Here is a 17,393-nt window from a genome sequence, read left to right as displayed (position 1 = left end):
GGGGGGGGGGAGGGAGAGAAAGAGAAGTCTCCCATTCCCAGCAAAGCACAAAGGTCTCACTTCCCCAACAAAGTGCTAGTAAATTTTACTCTAAGGTGGGTCACAAAAGTGTCACTTGGCTGGCCACTTTGAGCCCCCTAAAGCGAAAAGTGCTTTTAGCATCTCACCATTTGTATTTGAGCAAACACATCATAAATCCATCTGTTTGCCATCCAAGCCTAGGCCAAGAAAAAATCTGCTGATTCATCTGTGCCTCGAATTGCACGGAATGTTTTCTGATTGGAAGGTTAGTCTGACATTCACACTCATGTTCAAAACAAACCCTCCTTGCCCTAGCCGGTTTGGCTAAGTGAATAGAGCATCGGCCTGCGGACTGAAGGGTCCCAGGTTTGATTCCAGTCAAGGGCACATGCCCAGATTGTGGGCTCAATCCCCAGAAGGGGGCGTGCACAAAACAGTTGATCAATGATTCTCTCATCATTGATGTTTCAATCTCTCTCTCTCTCCCCCTCTCCCTTACTCTCTGAAATCAATAAAAATATATTAAAACAAACAAACAAAAACAATCAAACCCTCCTTCAGTTTCGAGTCACTGTCGCACTTCCTGAGGCATATTCACAAAAAGGGTAAGCGCTTCTAAGTTTAGAGTTGAACATACAACCGCCTAAATGCCAACATTATTACTGCATCTAATAATTAGAAAAAGACTAAGTGAAAATCCCAAGAAATGAAAGTTATAGTATGGTAGAGAATTATAAGTGAAAATGCTCTAAAAATATTTATTTTCAAATTTCAAAGCTGTCTTAAATATACATATTTTAAAGATATAAGTCAATCAAACTTATTACGGGAGTATTACAGAAGAAAGCCTAAATAGTCAAACCAAATAAGTGTTCTTTAGAAAAATTTCAGGAAGATTTTTGTTTGCTTGTTTATTTGATGGATTTTCTTAAAATTCTAAAATAAATTTCCAGGTTTTCCTCATAGGGCCACTTCGTGTGCAACAGAACCATGAGCCAAAGCTCAAGTCCATTTGTAGAAGCAATACCCTTTCTAAGACATAGCTGACTTTATTTGCTCAGAGCTGCAAATTCATTTTTTAAAATGGATTCAAGGTTTTCTAATGGTAGGTACTGCCTGATACAATGGCACCTAGAAAGAAATTTTCCACTCCTAAGTATTTCTTGTACTAAAAAAAAAAAAAGGATAGAAAACAAGTACCAAACTCTCTCTTCCCCATTCCTCAGTTAATAAACTCCTGCGGTGATCTCACTGTTCTGACTAGCCTAACTTCTAGAGGACGGGCAAGAGCTGCTGGCTGAGCTCCTGTACAAATGAGACTGGAATGCAATGTGATTCTGCAATACTGACAGTGAAGGGATGACTCATGCCTGACAGTTATAAACAAAAAGGAAGCCAGCACTGTCTCCTGGAGACAGAGAGGAAAAAAAAAAAAGGATGAACCAGAACCTGACCTCCAACTATCTTCTCCTTCCCAGCACCTAGAACAGTGCCTGGCCTTCATAAGTATACAATAAATAAATGTGAAGTAGATGGATAAATAAACGATGCCTTTCCTACTTGTTCAAATCACTTTCAATACCAGGAGAAAAACTTTCTATCTTTCAATCCACATCCTATATATTTACCTGGAATTGCTGTTTGCCTCATCCTGTTTGCCAAGGATGAAGCAGTAAGCATTTTGCTCCTAACTCAATGAAGGAATAAGAATCTCAGGGAAGCATGATAATATCCCATAATTCCATTTTAAGTCACAGTAAATTCCTAAAGAAGCTTCTTTTGTGGAATGCATTCCGTACAAATCTATGGAATCTATAGAAGTTGATGTTACCATCAATTTTCTTGGCAAGATTAAGAGAAGGTAATAGAGAGGAGATTGCTACCCTGCAGACACCAGAACTCACCTCTTGGGTTTTGTTTTTGATATAAATGACACAATCTTAAATGCCAAGAAGAAATCAGCCACCAAAGAAGCCTGGCCGCTCCCTGAGAATACTGGCTCTCTCACTGACAAGAACTCCTTACCTGTTCCGGGCACAGTACCAGCACTCCGTTATAGCTGAGGAGGACTATGCTAACTGATGGTTCAGACAGAAGACAGGAAGGATAAAGCCGTCTCTGCTTTTGCTACAGTCCTGAAAGCTCAGGTTTACATCACAAGAAGAGAAGCACACAAAGATATAATTGTCCTGCCCTCGCTCAACAATGGACACAGCTCGACCTCCTCCCTGCCTCCATATTCTCCCTATTTTTACTGCCAATTCTTCTCCCAGGCCAGTCTCACAGGGCAGTTGAAAGGTTCTTCCTGTTTGTTTTTACACAGGGTTGATTCTTCTACATTTTCATATAGCTCCCTGAACTCACTATCACTCTTAAATTTATTTACATATTAAGAAAAATACCTATTCCTGTTACATTGTAGAAAATACCTTGACTCTTATTGGTACAAATACTCTCCAAGGGGAGCTGTAACTGCAGTTTCTGGGCTATAACATGCCTGCCCCATAAGCAACTGGGACTAGTCTGAAGCTAACCCAGAGCCTTATCCAGCAGCCAACATGGAATGGATACAAGTTCATCTCCTACCTAGTAAAAGTATCAGTGTGGTTAACTCAGATGCCAAAAAACACAACCCCAACCAAAGCCCTAAACTAGCCACAGAAAGCATCATGCCAACAGTGGAAATACATTTACAATCCCGAACACCCCAAAACAGGGGCTCTGCATCTCAGCTGATAAGCACGAAGCCCCTAAGGATCAGAACTTCTCTATGTTGCATACTTGTATGAATCAGGTAAACAGACAAGGTGACAAGAATGTACTAAACAGACACTATGCATTCTACCACAGACACACATAACGCAGGAATCTGAAGCTTTGGTGTCTTACCACTTACTAGACTCGAGGGGGTGGGGGAGAAAGAAGGAGAGGGAGAGAGAGAAAGGAAACAGGACAATGGAGAAGAAAGGAGGAGGAAGAAGGAGGAGAAGTTACCTTTTAACTTTATGACTTTAACTGTTGTATTATTTACCTTTTTATAACATTTCTCTTATTTCATTTTATTACAAAAGAACTTCATAGTGAGTTGTGAAGAACTTTGTCTCTAATTAGAGCAGGATAATAACCATAAGTACATGGGGACCAGGAGGACTTAGGTTTGACAAAATGAAGGCGTCCCAGTGTGGATGGTTCTCAGGTGGGTGACAGAGAGGCAGGAATCTTCTTCTCAAGGACACAGATTCATTCATACAAAGGGAGGAGGGAACTGGCTTACTATGGGCCAGACCCTGTGCTGGGTGCTTTACAAACACTCTCTCATTTAAGCCTCACCCCAGTCCTAAAAGATATGGATAACTACCCCATCTTACAAATGAGGGGACAGTCAGTTAAGTAACGAAGCCAGGATGTAAACCCAGGTCCATTCAACTATAAAGACCATGGTTAAATAGTAACTGAAGGTCCACCGTATGTCAGGAACTATCTGTTAGGGACGTTCTGAAAGAACAAAGATTGGACGAGATGATGTCAGGGTTCCTGACAATCCTAGTGTTCTATGTTAAGTATATGTTTGCTGCAAAGTAAAGGCCCAGCTATGAAACAACCCTCCAAGGACTGGGTGAGAAATCACCAAAGAAAATATGTTTCATAGTCCCAACAACAGTTTTGCATGCTGACAGTACTTTCACGCTCTGTCTCTGAATTAGGGAAGACCCCCTACCCCATCATCCTCTACTCAAAGGGATCGGAGACAGCAGAGCTGAGACAGTGAAAACAGAGAGGGAAGTCATTTGATGCAGGAAAGAGGCAGGATCCTAGAAAAGGGAGAAGACAAAAGAGGAAGGTTACGATTATAATCGCAGCCAGATTTCCTCCCCAAGAGCTAACCTTGGAAGGCTAAAAATTAATCACTGGTGGTGAACTGAGAAAATACAGCCTCAACTTCAAGCTGTTCCTAAGAGATATCAAGTCTTCTCTCATGTGCATAAGGATTTTTTTAAACTTGCCTTTAAACCACACATATCCTTAAAAGGTAAGTTAACCTATAAGTATTCCCAGGTTTCTTGGCAAAAAAACATGTACAGAGGATGGTTACATTCCACCATGTATGTTAGTGTGTGTTAGGGGAAAAGCAAGAGAGATGTTAAATTCGAAGAATACAGGGTTATTGTCAGAAGGAATTTATAATTAATGACTTGCCTGAACTTCCCATATCCTTTATTAACATATATTTTAGTTCCCCTTTCTTATTGCCCCACAAAAATCATGGTTTCTTTATTTTAATATCTCTTGAATATCATTATTTTTCTCTTATATCTGTTATCCTAACTTCATTATCTAACTAAAATTAAGCAACACACAACAAATTTAGTTCTAAAAGGTGCCATATTAAATGACAATAACTAGACAAAAATTGAGAGAAGCTAACTTTCTAGCAACAAATACTTTTCTGTAAATTTTGGAATTAAAACTGTACATAAACGTTTATTATTTTAAGTAAGACCCTTTATAATAAATCTGGTTTGTGAAAGTGTTAACTGAGAAATTAAAAATATCAATGTCTATAAAATTTTGAAAGGAACATTTTCATTGAAATCTATTGATTGAGGGTTATAGAAAACTTGACTACTCCAACTGGTTTGAGTTAAAAATAAGTTTTTAAAAAAAGTTATTTGCAAGTTAGACCTTTTCTGGAAACGTCAACCTACTTCAGTTCCCTATCAGACATCACTATGAGCCAAAAACCATGGCAGCGTGCGGCAGCCTGGCTGCCAGGTGACACGTACATTTTTCCCAAGGGCCAGAAAACACCTGGTGGGGACAAACAGGCTACTGATAAGCACAGAACAACCGAGAGCCACGGGCCCGCCACGGTAAAGAAAAGAACGCTGCTGGAAAGCAGGATCTCAGTTAAACTCAGTAAATTTAATCTTCTCTGCTTCTTTTTATTCCTTTCTTACAGATGTTCATAGGAAAGAAATACACAGACACCCCCACATCAGACTGAGACAACTCTGAGGCAGTCAACTGTGTTCCACTGGACTTATAAGAGGAAGAACAGAGGAAAGGCGGTGGGTAGATGGATGTATGCAAAGAAAGGGGTGAGGGTGCAGAAGGGGAAGTATGTCCACAAAGACAGAACTGGTGCATATGGAGAATGGTGAAATGTGTTGCCAATTGGAAAATGCTGCTTTAAATTGAACACTAAACAAGGTTTTAGAAACTAATGGCTTGACTACTGAATTATGAACCAAGAATCTCCGGGGACCAGAAGTAACAAGCTGGGAACACACAGCACTATGGGTTCATGTGAGTTGGCCGATTTCTAGAAAAACTGAAAATGACTAATTTATGAAGACTTTAAAGTAACAGATCAGAAGAATGACCATTGTATAAGAGGGCAGGGGAAATTCTGCCTTGACAATCTGACAGTTGCAAATGAACATCCATTTCCCCTAATTCAATCTTGGTTTCCTTCAGCTAAATGTTTCTTTTCTTCACCACCCCTTTCATACACCAAATGGAAGGGCTGTTTAGAGCTAACTCGCTGGTCCTAAATAAAAAGAGAGCTAAACAAAAGGATCTTTCTCACTGGCATGAAACATCTTCAAGGTGGCTGTGAAATGCTCCCAGCAGTGAGCTGAGCATGGCTGATGGGCTTCATGGAGACAGGAGCCTGACTGTAGAGACAGGGCAGGGCCTGCGCTCCACAAAGGCTGCCCCTGTGAGGCTCAGCATCAAAGGGATCAAACTTGGAACCGTTGGGGTCCGTTGCTATTTCTACATCAAAACCATTAGTGAATAAAGCAGATCCGGAGAAACATTGGCTAAGGAAGCCTCAGAAACCACATGAAACAGAAACACAGGCTTGTGAATTCCTCAAAAAAAAAAAAGAAGAATATTCCTCAAGAAAGAATATATATTTCAACTGTGTAAAGAGACAGCTGGTTTGGTATCTCAACTCCCCAGCTAGGTAGCCTCCTCAGGTGTCATCTCAGTCTGAGTGCTTAGCAAGATCAGGAGCAAGCACCACTCTCACCAGTAAGCGAGGCGCTCAGCCAGCCTCTTGGGGGAAGGCTCTCACTTTCCCTCCTTGCATCCCCTCAATTCATAGAACAAAAGTGAAATGAGCGTCAAAAATGAAAACCAATAAAAGAAATAAATATTTAAAAATTGAAACCAATAAAATGATGGGGTACAAAGAAATAAAATCATTTGCCTCTCCTGCGATGGCTTTGCTCACATTCCAAGACTTTTTAAAAGGCAATAACAGGAAAAATCACTACCCAACCCAGAGCAGGCAGTCATTTCACCCATTTACCCGTGTTCTTAAGCTGCAAGTCACAATGTATGAGGTCATAGCAACAACTTAGTGGTTGCTATCATCATTTTTCAAAATGAAGTCAAATAGAATAGAAAGAAAAATATCAGTGTGTTTTGCAAGAAGTAAAAGTATTGGTTCCTGAAACTTTATTTCCAAGTATATGTGTATGTATGTACTGGGTCCTGTTATAAAATGTTATTTCTTACAGTGAACTAAAATCTAAGAAAGTATAAAAACCACTGAGCTGCTGAAAACTGCAAGGAACCAGACCAGGGCAGTATACTATAGACAGATTATGTATGGATCAAATATGTATGCCTGTGAAGAAGCTCATGGGTCAACTGAGGAGCCTCAGTCAATATACAAAAATTACTCGCAGAGTTATCTAAGAACTCTCACAGCGTCCCTGAGCTGAGAAATGCAAGCTCAATGTGTGAAAAAGGAAAGTCACCACTGAAACTGACCTGAGAGAAAATGCTGCCCTATATACATAGTCCCCTCTAGCTTTTATCAAGATAAATAAACCTGGACTCTGGAAGGAAATGAGTTTCTATTTCTAGAATGTCACTGACCATGGCTACAACCAAAGGACTCATTCTTTGACTGGAAGATCAAGCCTTATAGAACAGGAGTAGGTGAAGACGTTGTAAGAAGAAAGAAACCGCCCTAGCTGGTTTGGCTCAGTGTTTAGAGCAGTGATGGCGAACCTATGACACGCATGTCAGAGGTGACACACGAACTCATTTTTTTGGTTGATTTTTCTTTGTTAAATGGCATTTAAATATATAAAATAAATATAAAAAATATGTCTGTTTTACTATGGTTACAAATATCAAAAAATTTCTATATGTGACACGGCACCAGAGTTAAGTTAGGGTTTTTCAAAATGCTGACACGCCGAGCTCAAAAAGGTTTGCCATCACTGGTTTAGAGCTTTGGCCTGCAGACTGAAGGGTCCCAGGTTTGATTCCGGTCAAGGGCACATGCCCAGGTTGCAGGCTCCATCCCCCGTGTTGGGTGTGCAGGAGGCAGCCAATGATTCTCATCACTGATGTTTCTATCTCTCTCTCCCTTCATCTCTGAAATCAATAAAAATGTATTAGAAGAAAAAAACCACTCTCCTAGTCCTGCCAAGCTAGCCCGTCCTTCCTAGCACAACTAACCCAGGTGATGGACTCTCTATGCTGAGAGTATCTGCATCCTTTATTCCTACCCACTCCTGACCCCTGGCATAGTCACACGCATTGTCCATCCCCATTCAGTCTACTCAAATAGCCCAATCCCAGCTATACAGGAGGAAAGGAAGCCTAGCACAAGAGACAAGTCCTTCCTAAGTGGAGACAGCAACACCAGACAGGCAATATGATCTCTTAGGATACGCCATAAGACCTGTGCTCTCGTTGCGAGTTTACTTGAAAAGAGAAGCAAATGATATTCTCCAGATCTCATAACATCGAGCCAGACCCGTCTTCACGTTCCCAAAATTCCTTAGAAAGTAGGAAACATGCCATGCCAGTGTTGCTCAGTGGTGGAGCATCTACCCATGAACCAAGAGGTCACTGGTTCAATTCCCAGCCAGGGACAAGCCTGGGTTGTGGGCTCGATCCCCAGTGGGGAGTGTGCAGAAAGCAGCTGATCGATGATGTTTTTCTCTCATCACTGATGTTTCTATCTCTCTCTCCCCCTTTCCCTTCCTCTCTCTCTAAAAATCAATAAAAACATATTTTTTTTAAAAAGTAGGAAACACGATCTGTCCCACTTAGCAAATAATGGCTAAGCCTAAGGAAATACAAAATTCTTCACTTGTCTCAACTCTAATAAGTGCATGCCCTAGCCAGTGTGGCTCAGTTGGATGGATGCCGTCCCAGGCACCAAAAGATTGCCAGTCAGGGCACATGCTCTAGTTGCCGGCTTATTCCCCAGTGGGGGGTGTGCAGGAGGCAGCCAATCAATGGTTCACTCTCACATCAATGCTTCTCCTCTCCTCTCTCTCTCTTTCTCTCAAAAAAAAATCAATTAAGAGATACATATATTTTAAAAAACAACAACATTAATTATCCATCATCTTATTGTTCCTTTTAGAAAGGAATGGCTAGAGATAATCCTAGAACACGTTCCTGCTAAGAAAGAAAAAAGGATTTCTACCCTTGAACATAATCATTCTGTAAAAGCATGGCGAGATGCAAGTATCACATTCCTTCTATTTTATTTTATTTAAATATATTTTTATTTATTTCAGAGAGGAAGGAAGAGGGAGAGAGCGATGGAAACATCAATGATGAGAGAGAATCATTGATCGGCTGCCTCCTGCACACCCCACACTGGAGATCAAGCCCACAACCCAAGCATGTGCCCTTGACTGGAATCAAACCCCTACCCTTCAGTCTGCAGGCCAACGCTCTATCCACTGAGTCAAACCAGCCAGGGCACATTCCTTCTATTTCAGAAAGGGAGACAGGAGGCAAGGAGACAAGCCAATTGCTTAGGGCCTTCCAGCACAGCAGCGGAGGCAGGGATGGACACTGCTACAACCTTGTGTGTTTTCAACTTCCTAGACATGTTCCTTTAACTCCATCAGCTGATGTTCAGAGCCGAGGGTATATACTGCCTCTGAGAAAGTTCAAATACAAGGAAAGTTGGTATATGTATATACAGTTGTATAAGTATGAGATTGGTACCTGTAAGAGAGCATGCTGCATCGTCACCTCCAGTTCGGCTAACACATGGGCAGCATCCTCACTGTCCTCTTGGACCTCCAGGTCCTCCTCAGGGATGGTCTCCCAGGCGCCCTGGTGAGCAACGGGAGTGTGGCTGACCCGAGTCTGAGTCCCGTAGGTGAAGCGGAGGCGCCGAAGCTTACAGCTCTCCTCACTGCCCAGCTTGGTGGTAGGAAGCACCTGCACCCCCAGTAGCAGGTTCAATAGCTGGCACTTGACATTACAATCCTGGCCGAGGATCAAGATGCAGGGGAGGCAGTCCACAATCTGCTGGAGGTACTTCTCTTCCTTAGGTGGGAAGGAAATGCAGCTCAGCTGGCCTGGTTGGGGAAGGGGAGGGTGGAGAAGGAGAAAGGAGGACAGAGAGAAGAGTGAGGAGGGGTAGAGAGAGATTCATACAGAGACCCCATTGGGATGCCAGGGTCCTAGAGAAAAAATTCCTAGGAAGCTCTTGGTTGAAGGAGACATCAGGAAAATACCCCAGTCAGAAAAGGCTCCTCAAATATCAAACAGATTTCCCCTCCCTGGCTCATCCCCAAAGCAGCTGTTTCTATCCAGAAAGGTAGCAGTGACCTGATCTACCCTCCCCGCTCCTTCTCCATCCAGGGAAGGGACAGCCTAAGGCAGTGGTTGGCAAACTCATTAGTCAACAGAGCCAAATATCAACAGTACAACAATTGAAATTTCTTTTAAGAGCCAAATTTTTTAAACTTAAACTATATAGGTAGGTACACTGTTATTAACTTAATTAGGGTACTCCAAGGCTTAGGAAGAGCCACACTCAAGGGGTCAAAGAACCCCATGTGGCTTGCAAGTCGCAGTTTGCCGACCACTCGCCTAAGGAGTTTACAAGGACTCAGTCACAATCACAAGATCATTAAATTGACAAAGCCATTAACTGGGGTGTGAGTCCAAGAAGAAACCACACCTGAATATGTTAAAATGAAAACCTTCCTTAGGACAGAAGATTTAATACTTGAACATATTCGACCTTTTTAAATGTCGCTACCATGTGAAGCTTTAGCTTGTTATTTTCCTCCTTGATGACATATTTTATAACTAAATGCATGGGACTCTCTAAATACACACATATTGAAATAAAAAATTACTTAAGTTTACATAAGCTCTAGGATCTTTTCTGGCTCATCTGTCTGAGAGCTGGAGATAGCACCCCAGTTGCCAAGTCATCTGTTTTCTGAAAGCATCAGGTACTCAATAAAGATCAATATCTCCTAATCAAATCACATTCCCATGTATGGACAGGGAAAGAACTGCCTGTTAGGATCCAGGCAAATCTAGGAAGAGATGTGATTTATTTAAAAAACATTTTTTCAAGACAACCACACTTCCACAAACAAGTCCAATAGTGTTCAAGACAGAACAAAAGACTTCCTAAAGCATGAAGACCCCTGTTTGAGGAAAGGAACCAGAAGTCAGTTGACTGAAACTCAGATTCTGAACTCCATCGTTCCCCCACTTGTCCAGTGCCAGTGCCTGCCTATCTCTATGATTCAGGCAACCCTTGAGTTTGTTCAGAGGGCACAGACACATGGTTCTTAGGCTGTAAGAAGGCTGATCTGACATACATCTTAATTGAAATGTGGGGTGGCACCAACAAACAGTATTCCCTTTAGTCACTTAACCACGAGCTGCACACCTTCCATACATTGTTTATTTTGTTCCTATACATGAAGCAAGAGAGCCCAGACTCATTGAAGAGGTTGGTCTACTTTAGGGTGTACCTATCCTGCCACATACTTAAACCTTAAACCTCCTTCTCTTCCACAAATGGCACCACCAAACGGTTTACAGGGGTCCACTTTCACCCAGACCCCCGTGTGCATTTCAGGGAGCCCTTCCTTTCAGGTCTGTCTGCAAGCACACCACCTGGCTGCACATGCACGTCAGCAAAGCTGAAACAAGGAAGTCTATGCTTCTAGGGAAGAGACAGGTCCTTTGAAAAAGCAAAGAGCGTAAATGAGGGCCTAATTCTGTGTGAGGATTTACTAAACGCAAGAGTAAAACACCAGACCACTGGTCTTACTTTGAACTACCATCAGAAGCAATGGGACCCAGCCAATTTCTTGTATGACCACTTAGCACGCAGCAATGGGCTTGTCCTGAGTGCCTGCATATCTTGTTCACAGCTAAACACTTGTCACAGTCTACTCTAGTTATCTTGTTTATAATTAGCGGAACACCCAACACAACGACAAAAACATAGTAAGTACTTTATGTTACACCTTTGTTCGCTCTGTGCAAGAACCCATTTATTGTGGAGAACTGTTTATAGAAAGCTGTAAGTATTGTGCTACAGACTCAGGAAAGTCCAGTGCCATGATGAATCACTAAGGAGCGACTAACATTCCTAAAAACCTCCTTCATCTCCCCAATCACCTTGCAGAATTCATTTAACTACCGAACTCTCCGCCTGAGCAGTGAGAAGTCCAACTAGATTCACTCTCATCTATGCTTCCTACCTTTCCTCTCTTATCAGTTCTCCTCACATCCTCAGATAGGTGCCAATTCATTCTGACAAACTTCATAACTCCTAAAACAAAAATTGGTACATAATAAAAACCTGAATGAGATTTGTTATTGCTGCAGCTAGGAGAGTGGGTAATCTTATATAATGAAAGGTTAATATGCAAATTAACCAAACAGTGGAATGACTGGTCGCTATGACACACACTGACCACCAGGGGGCAGGCGCTCAATGCAAGAGCTCCCCCCTAGTGGTCAGTGCACTCCCACAGGGGGAACACAGCTCAGCCAGAAGCGAGGCCCTCAGCTGGCGAGCGCAGCAGTGGTGGCGGGAGCACTAAGTACCCCTCAGGGGAGCGGGCTAAGCCAGCAGTCGGACATCCTCCAAGGGGTCCCGGACTGCGATAAGGCACAGGTTCAGCTGAGGGACTCCTCCCCACCCTCAACTGCAAGAATGTTGTGCACCGGGCCTCTAGTAGATAATGAAAATCAACTAAGCATTTTCAGAACCAGAGGGAGAGATCTCAACATCTCTGAGACACTGTCAAATATAGGAAAGCCAGTAAAACATGCTCTACATGAGCCAAAAACCACAGCACACACCCCATTATTCATCTGACCCAAATCACCATGCACACACACACACACCTCCGTAGTGACAAAAACAGTCACTACAAATAGTACCACTAGTGTCAAATAGCCACAGACCAGTGCAATGGGCCAGGGGCCGACACTGAAACCAGTTTTAATTTTTGTTTCCATGCACAACTAGGGTTCTATGTGCAATCATTTTCACTGAAGAAAGCTCTTATATGGACATTACAATTGATTTTTCAATATCTCATTATCCAAGCCCTTTGCTTCTCCTACAAATATTTATCTTTTTTTGTTTATATTTTTTTTATTGTTTTCAGAGAGGAAGGGAGGGGAGAGAGAGAGAAACATCAATGATGAGAATCATTGATCGGCTGCCTCCTGCACGCCCACCCCACCACCCTCACCGGGGATCGAGACCACAACCTGGACATGTGCCCTTGACCAAAATCGAACCTGAGACCCTTCAGTCCACAGACCGATGCTCCATCCACTGAGCTAGAGCAATCTTTAACTTTTTTATTGATCTCCAACGTGTCTACAAGATTTGAACAAGGGCGTGGAGAGAAGTGAAGGTGAAACTAGACCAGTGATGGCGAACCTTTTGAGCTCGGCATGTCAGCATTTTGAAAAACCCTAACTTAACTCTGGTGCCATGTCACATATAGAAATTTTTTGATATTTGCAACCATAGTAAAACAAAGATGTATATTTTTGATATTTATTTTATATATTTAAATACCATTTAACAAAGAAAAATCAACCAAAAAAATGAGAAAGCCTGTCACCTCTGACACACGTGTCATAGGTTCGCCACCACTGAACTAGACTGTCTCACTCCTTGATTCTCTCAGCAAATGGTTCATGGTTCTGTGAGGAGGAGTGCAGCATCGAATTGGAAGCAGCACTAGAGAAGGGAGATACCCTGGTCTCCAGCTTCACCGCTGATTAGCTCTGCGACCTTGACAACTCACTTGCTTTGTCTCAGCCTTGGATTTCTCATCTCTGAACTAAGGGATTTCAGTGGTTCTCAACCTTCTGGCCCTTTAAAACAGTTCCTCATGTTGTGATCCCCAACCATAAAATTATTTTCGTTGCTACTTTATAACTGTAATTTTGCTACTGTTATGAATCATAATGTAAATATCTGATATGCAGGATGGTCTTAGGCGACCCCTGTGAAAGGGTCGTTCGACAGCCAAAGGGGTCTCGACCCACAGGTTGAGAACCGCTGGATTAGATCATCTTTAATATCCTTTCCAGTCCTAAAATTCCAGGATTCCATCAGGTTTTAACTGTTGAAGGAAACATAACTGAGGGGATGGGTGGTTGGTCTGGCTGTTTTTACTCTAAGTTATATGTGAATTTAATTATGCACGCTCCCCCTGGGCTACTACTGAAACTGCAGATCAAAAAACATGACTGAACTAGCCAGGGGCTCTGAGGACCTACAGTGCAGTGCTAGCAGTTCGCTAAAGAAGATAAGAAAGTGTAGGCTGACAGGAGGAAGGAAGAAAACCTGCTTCAGAGGTGGAGCAGCTGCCCCACTGACAGTTAAAGGACTTCAGAGTTAATCGGGTTTTCTTTGTAATTAATATAACAGCATCTGCATATGGGCTGCCAGAAGGCAACTGTAGGGCTTCCCAGCTGGAGCACATTAACCCTGCCAACTCTGCTGCAGGAAAAGTCAACTCAAATTCAAGTGCAAGCTAAGGCTTACTTTTCTCTCGGTAGTTCCTAAATACAGATTTTCTTGATTGCGATTAGAGCTGGCCCTTGAACAATGTCAACAACAAAAATATAGGGGCTCCAACGACCTGCCAGTTGACCCTTGAACAACGTGGGTTTGAACTGACCCACTCAGTTTGGTTGGAAAAGGCACGTATAAGTGGACCCAAGCAGTTCACACCGACGTTGTTCAAGGGTCACCTGTACTTCTGAACAAAGCTTTCAAACCAGAAGGAGAAGAGCAACTAAAGTAGCAACCCATTTTGTTCATTTGTTTTAGGTAATGAAGGGGAGCAAAATATACCACTCCAAAATGCCTCTGGCATGTTGATTGATTTTAAGCTGGTTATTTTTAAGAAACAGCAGACTCAGGTGAAGCTCTGAAAACTGAGAAGTTACCCTTTTGTAAGAAACATTTATAAGGGAAATCTCCTTCGTAAGGGTATCTTCCTCTCAGTAGCAGGAAAAAGATGACTCTAAATCTCTAGACACTCTTATCAATGAAGAAGGGAAAGCTTAGATCTGCATTAACAACCTTACCTGTGTGTACCATGCTTTTCCTGGTGACCTCCCATACTACCCACCCCCAACAACATCTGTCTCTAGCTGAAGATGATATTTAAAGTAGTAACTTGGACCATTTCAGAATTACTCACTTTTCCTGAGCTTCTCCCATGTATACAGGAGGTATGCATATTATCAAATTTCTGTTTGTTCTCCTCCTGTTAATGTCTAAAAGGGTAGAGAAATTATTTTTCCTCCCACAGTAACATTTACTGACCCTTTCTAAGTACATAACTTGAATTGCCTCATGTCATTTAATGTTCCTGATTCTACCAGAAAATGAATATTACCCCCATCTATACTAATAAAAGGGTAACATGCTAATTAGACCGGGTCAACCGGCCATCTTCTGGGCGTCCGACTTCCTTCCAGACAAAGCCATGGTGGTGGGGGCTGAGGCAGAGGCAGTTAGGGGCGATCAGGCCAGCAGGGGAGGGCAGTTGGGGGCGAGATCAGGCTGGCAGGGGAGGGCAGTTAGGGGCGATCAGGCTGGCAGGGGAGAGCAGTTAGGGGCGAGATCAGGCCAGCAGGGGAGGGCAGTTAGGGGCGATCAGGCAGGCAGGCAGAGGGGTTAGGGGCAACCAGGCAGGCAGAGTGAATTAGGGGCAATCAGGCAGGCAGGCAGGCAGGTGAGCGGTTAGGAGCCAGTGGTCCCAGATTGTGAGAGGGATGTCCGACTGCCAGTTTAGGACATCCCCCAAGGGGTCCCTGATTGGAGGGGATGCAAGCTGGGCTGAGGGAATTTTGTGCACCAGGCCACTGGTTTATAGATAACCGTCAACATTTATAGGAAACAGCTTTAAAAAAAGAGCCCAGCCCTAACCGGTTTGGCTCAGTGGATAGAGCGTCGGCCTGTGGACTGAAGGGTCCCAGGTTCAATTCCAGTCAAGGGCAAGTACCTTGGATTGCGGGCACATACCCAGTAGGGAGTGTGCAGGAGTCAGCTGATCGATGTTTCTCTCTCATCAATGTTTCTCTCTCATCGATGTTTCTCTCTATCCCTCTCCCTTCCTCTCTGTAAAAAATCAATAATACATACACACACACACACACACACACACACACACACACACACACACACACTAGAGGCCTGGTGCACAAAAATTTGTGCACTGGCGGGGGTGTGTGTCTCTCAGCCCAACCTGTGCCCTCTCACAGTCTAGGATCCCTTGGGAGATAACCACCTGCTGGCTTAGGCCTGCTCCCCGGGTGGCAGATGGCAGGCCTGATCCCACGGTGCCTGCCCCGTCTCCCCAGGTTGCAGATGGCAGGCCCAGATCCTGCGCTGGGTCGCAGACAGCAGGCCCGGATGGCGGCTGGGCAGGCGGCGGATTGCACTGTCCTGCCCCGCCTGCAGTATGCAAATTTAATGACCATCTTTGTTGGGTTAATTTGCATATACTCTTCTGATTGGCTGATGGGCATAGTGAAGGTATGGTCAATTAGCGTCTTTGTCTTTTATTAGTGCAGATAAAAAAGAGCCCATGTTTCTGTATGTATCTCTAGGCAAATAAAAGGTGGAACACAGGGCAGTACAGGAGCTATACCTAGGTCTCAGGGGACCAGTGTAGGGGAGGAAAACTTTTCCTTCTACCCTTCTAGATTCTTTGGCTGGTCTAACAATCAAATTAGTGTAAGACACATTAACAGGAGTAATTGCCTATGAGTACAGGACCCCCATAAGAATATGAGACTCACAGGCAGTCAGCAATTGAGATTTATTTGCCTTACTGAGATAAGGTCTGGGACTGCAAAGGTCAGGAAGGCATTTTTAGGAGGATGGAAAGAGCAAAAGTTTGGTAAACAAATGTTTGCCAGGCCATTCAGAGATAATGGAACTCAGAGAGGACTTCAGTCTCCAGTCCCTGCCAAGCTTCCCCAGAGCACTACACCTACCCATGCTCTTTGTGGCTAACAGTGTGATAGTTCTCTTCATAGACCAGGCCCTCTATTTAAATTCTTCTAGACAGTTAAGGGGTAGGTTAAAAAAAGCTCTATGTCGTTGGACCTTCATTGTCTTCAGCTCAAAATAGTTCACTTGCCAAAGTGCCACATTCTGGGAGACTGGTTCTGAACCACTTTACCAGATTATTACTTAGTAGTAGACAATACCCCTGAAGGGTGGCAGAATATGCCATCCCAAAATATGCTACTTTGGCATAAGGATTATTTTGAACTGAAGGTACTTGGCACACAGCAGGTTTAAGAAGAGCGCTCTGACCTCCCCTTTTTCTTCCTGAAAGCAGGAGATAAAAACCCCATCTGGCAGATGTCCTTATACCAGAAGGAAAGCAACATCCTTATCACCAGGGACCAGGAGTCAAGGCCATGAAAAATCTGTACAAATAAGCCTTGTTAAACCACCCTTTGTCTTCCTACTTTTCCACCATTAACTGCCCTAGCCCAAGCCCCTGTGTCTTGTCATGTTTTCAAATTTACTTCTGTTTATCCAATTCAGTAAATGTTCAACTCCGTTTCTTTGGGTCTTCATTCTCTTGTGAGGACCCCCAAATACAAGGAATATTTAATAAGATGAATATGCTTTTCTCCTGTTAATATGTCCTACATCAATTTAAGTCTTAGGCCCAGCTTCGAGACCCTAACAGAATAGATATTTCCTCCCCTACCCCCTCTACCACGTTTTCCCAATCTGCATAAAACACAACTTAGTAACTGTAGAACCCCAATGTAAGCAGACTGACAGAGCCACCATGAAAACTGCCCCGAACCCAATTTAAAGCAGACGGACAGTCACTATGAAAATTGCCCAAAACCAGAAATAAAGCTTGGGGGGAAAACACAGTATTACTATTAGCTGGTGTATATTTTTTTTAATTATTGTTATCCTAAGGTCACTAGAGTCTTTTTCCTGTAAGAGTCTGCAGGTGCTTTTCAGAAAAATTTTAATGCTCCTCTTACCAGTTGGTGTGTATTATCCTTTGGGTTTGAGGGTAAGACTATTC

General features: G+C 43.1%; 1 protein-coding gene across 1 annotated transcript in view; it reads right to left on the bottom strand.

Moving 5' to 3' along the window:
- DSTYK (dual serine/threonine and tyrosine protein kinase) overlaps positions 1–17,393 on the bottom strand; it is a 54,443-nt gene that overhangs the window by 20,685 nt on the left and 16,365 nt on the right. Inside the window, exon 2 of the mRNA XM_081112394.1 lies at positions 9,022–9,380. Coding sequence (XP_080968520.1) covers positions 9,022–9,380 — 359 coding nt within the window. The remainder of the gene's footprint in view (positions 1–9,021; positions 9,381–17,393) is intronic.

Source organism: Myotis nattereri (genome assembly GCF_964212035.1).
Source record: "Myotis nattereri genome assembly, chromosome: 18".
NCBI classification, from domain to species: Eukaryota; Metazoa; Chordata; class Mammalia; order Chiroptera; family Vespertilionidae; genus Myotis; species Myotis nattereri.
This window is presented reverse-complemented; position numbering and strand designations above follow the sequence as displayed.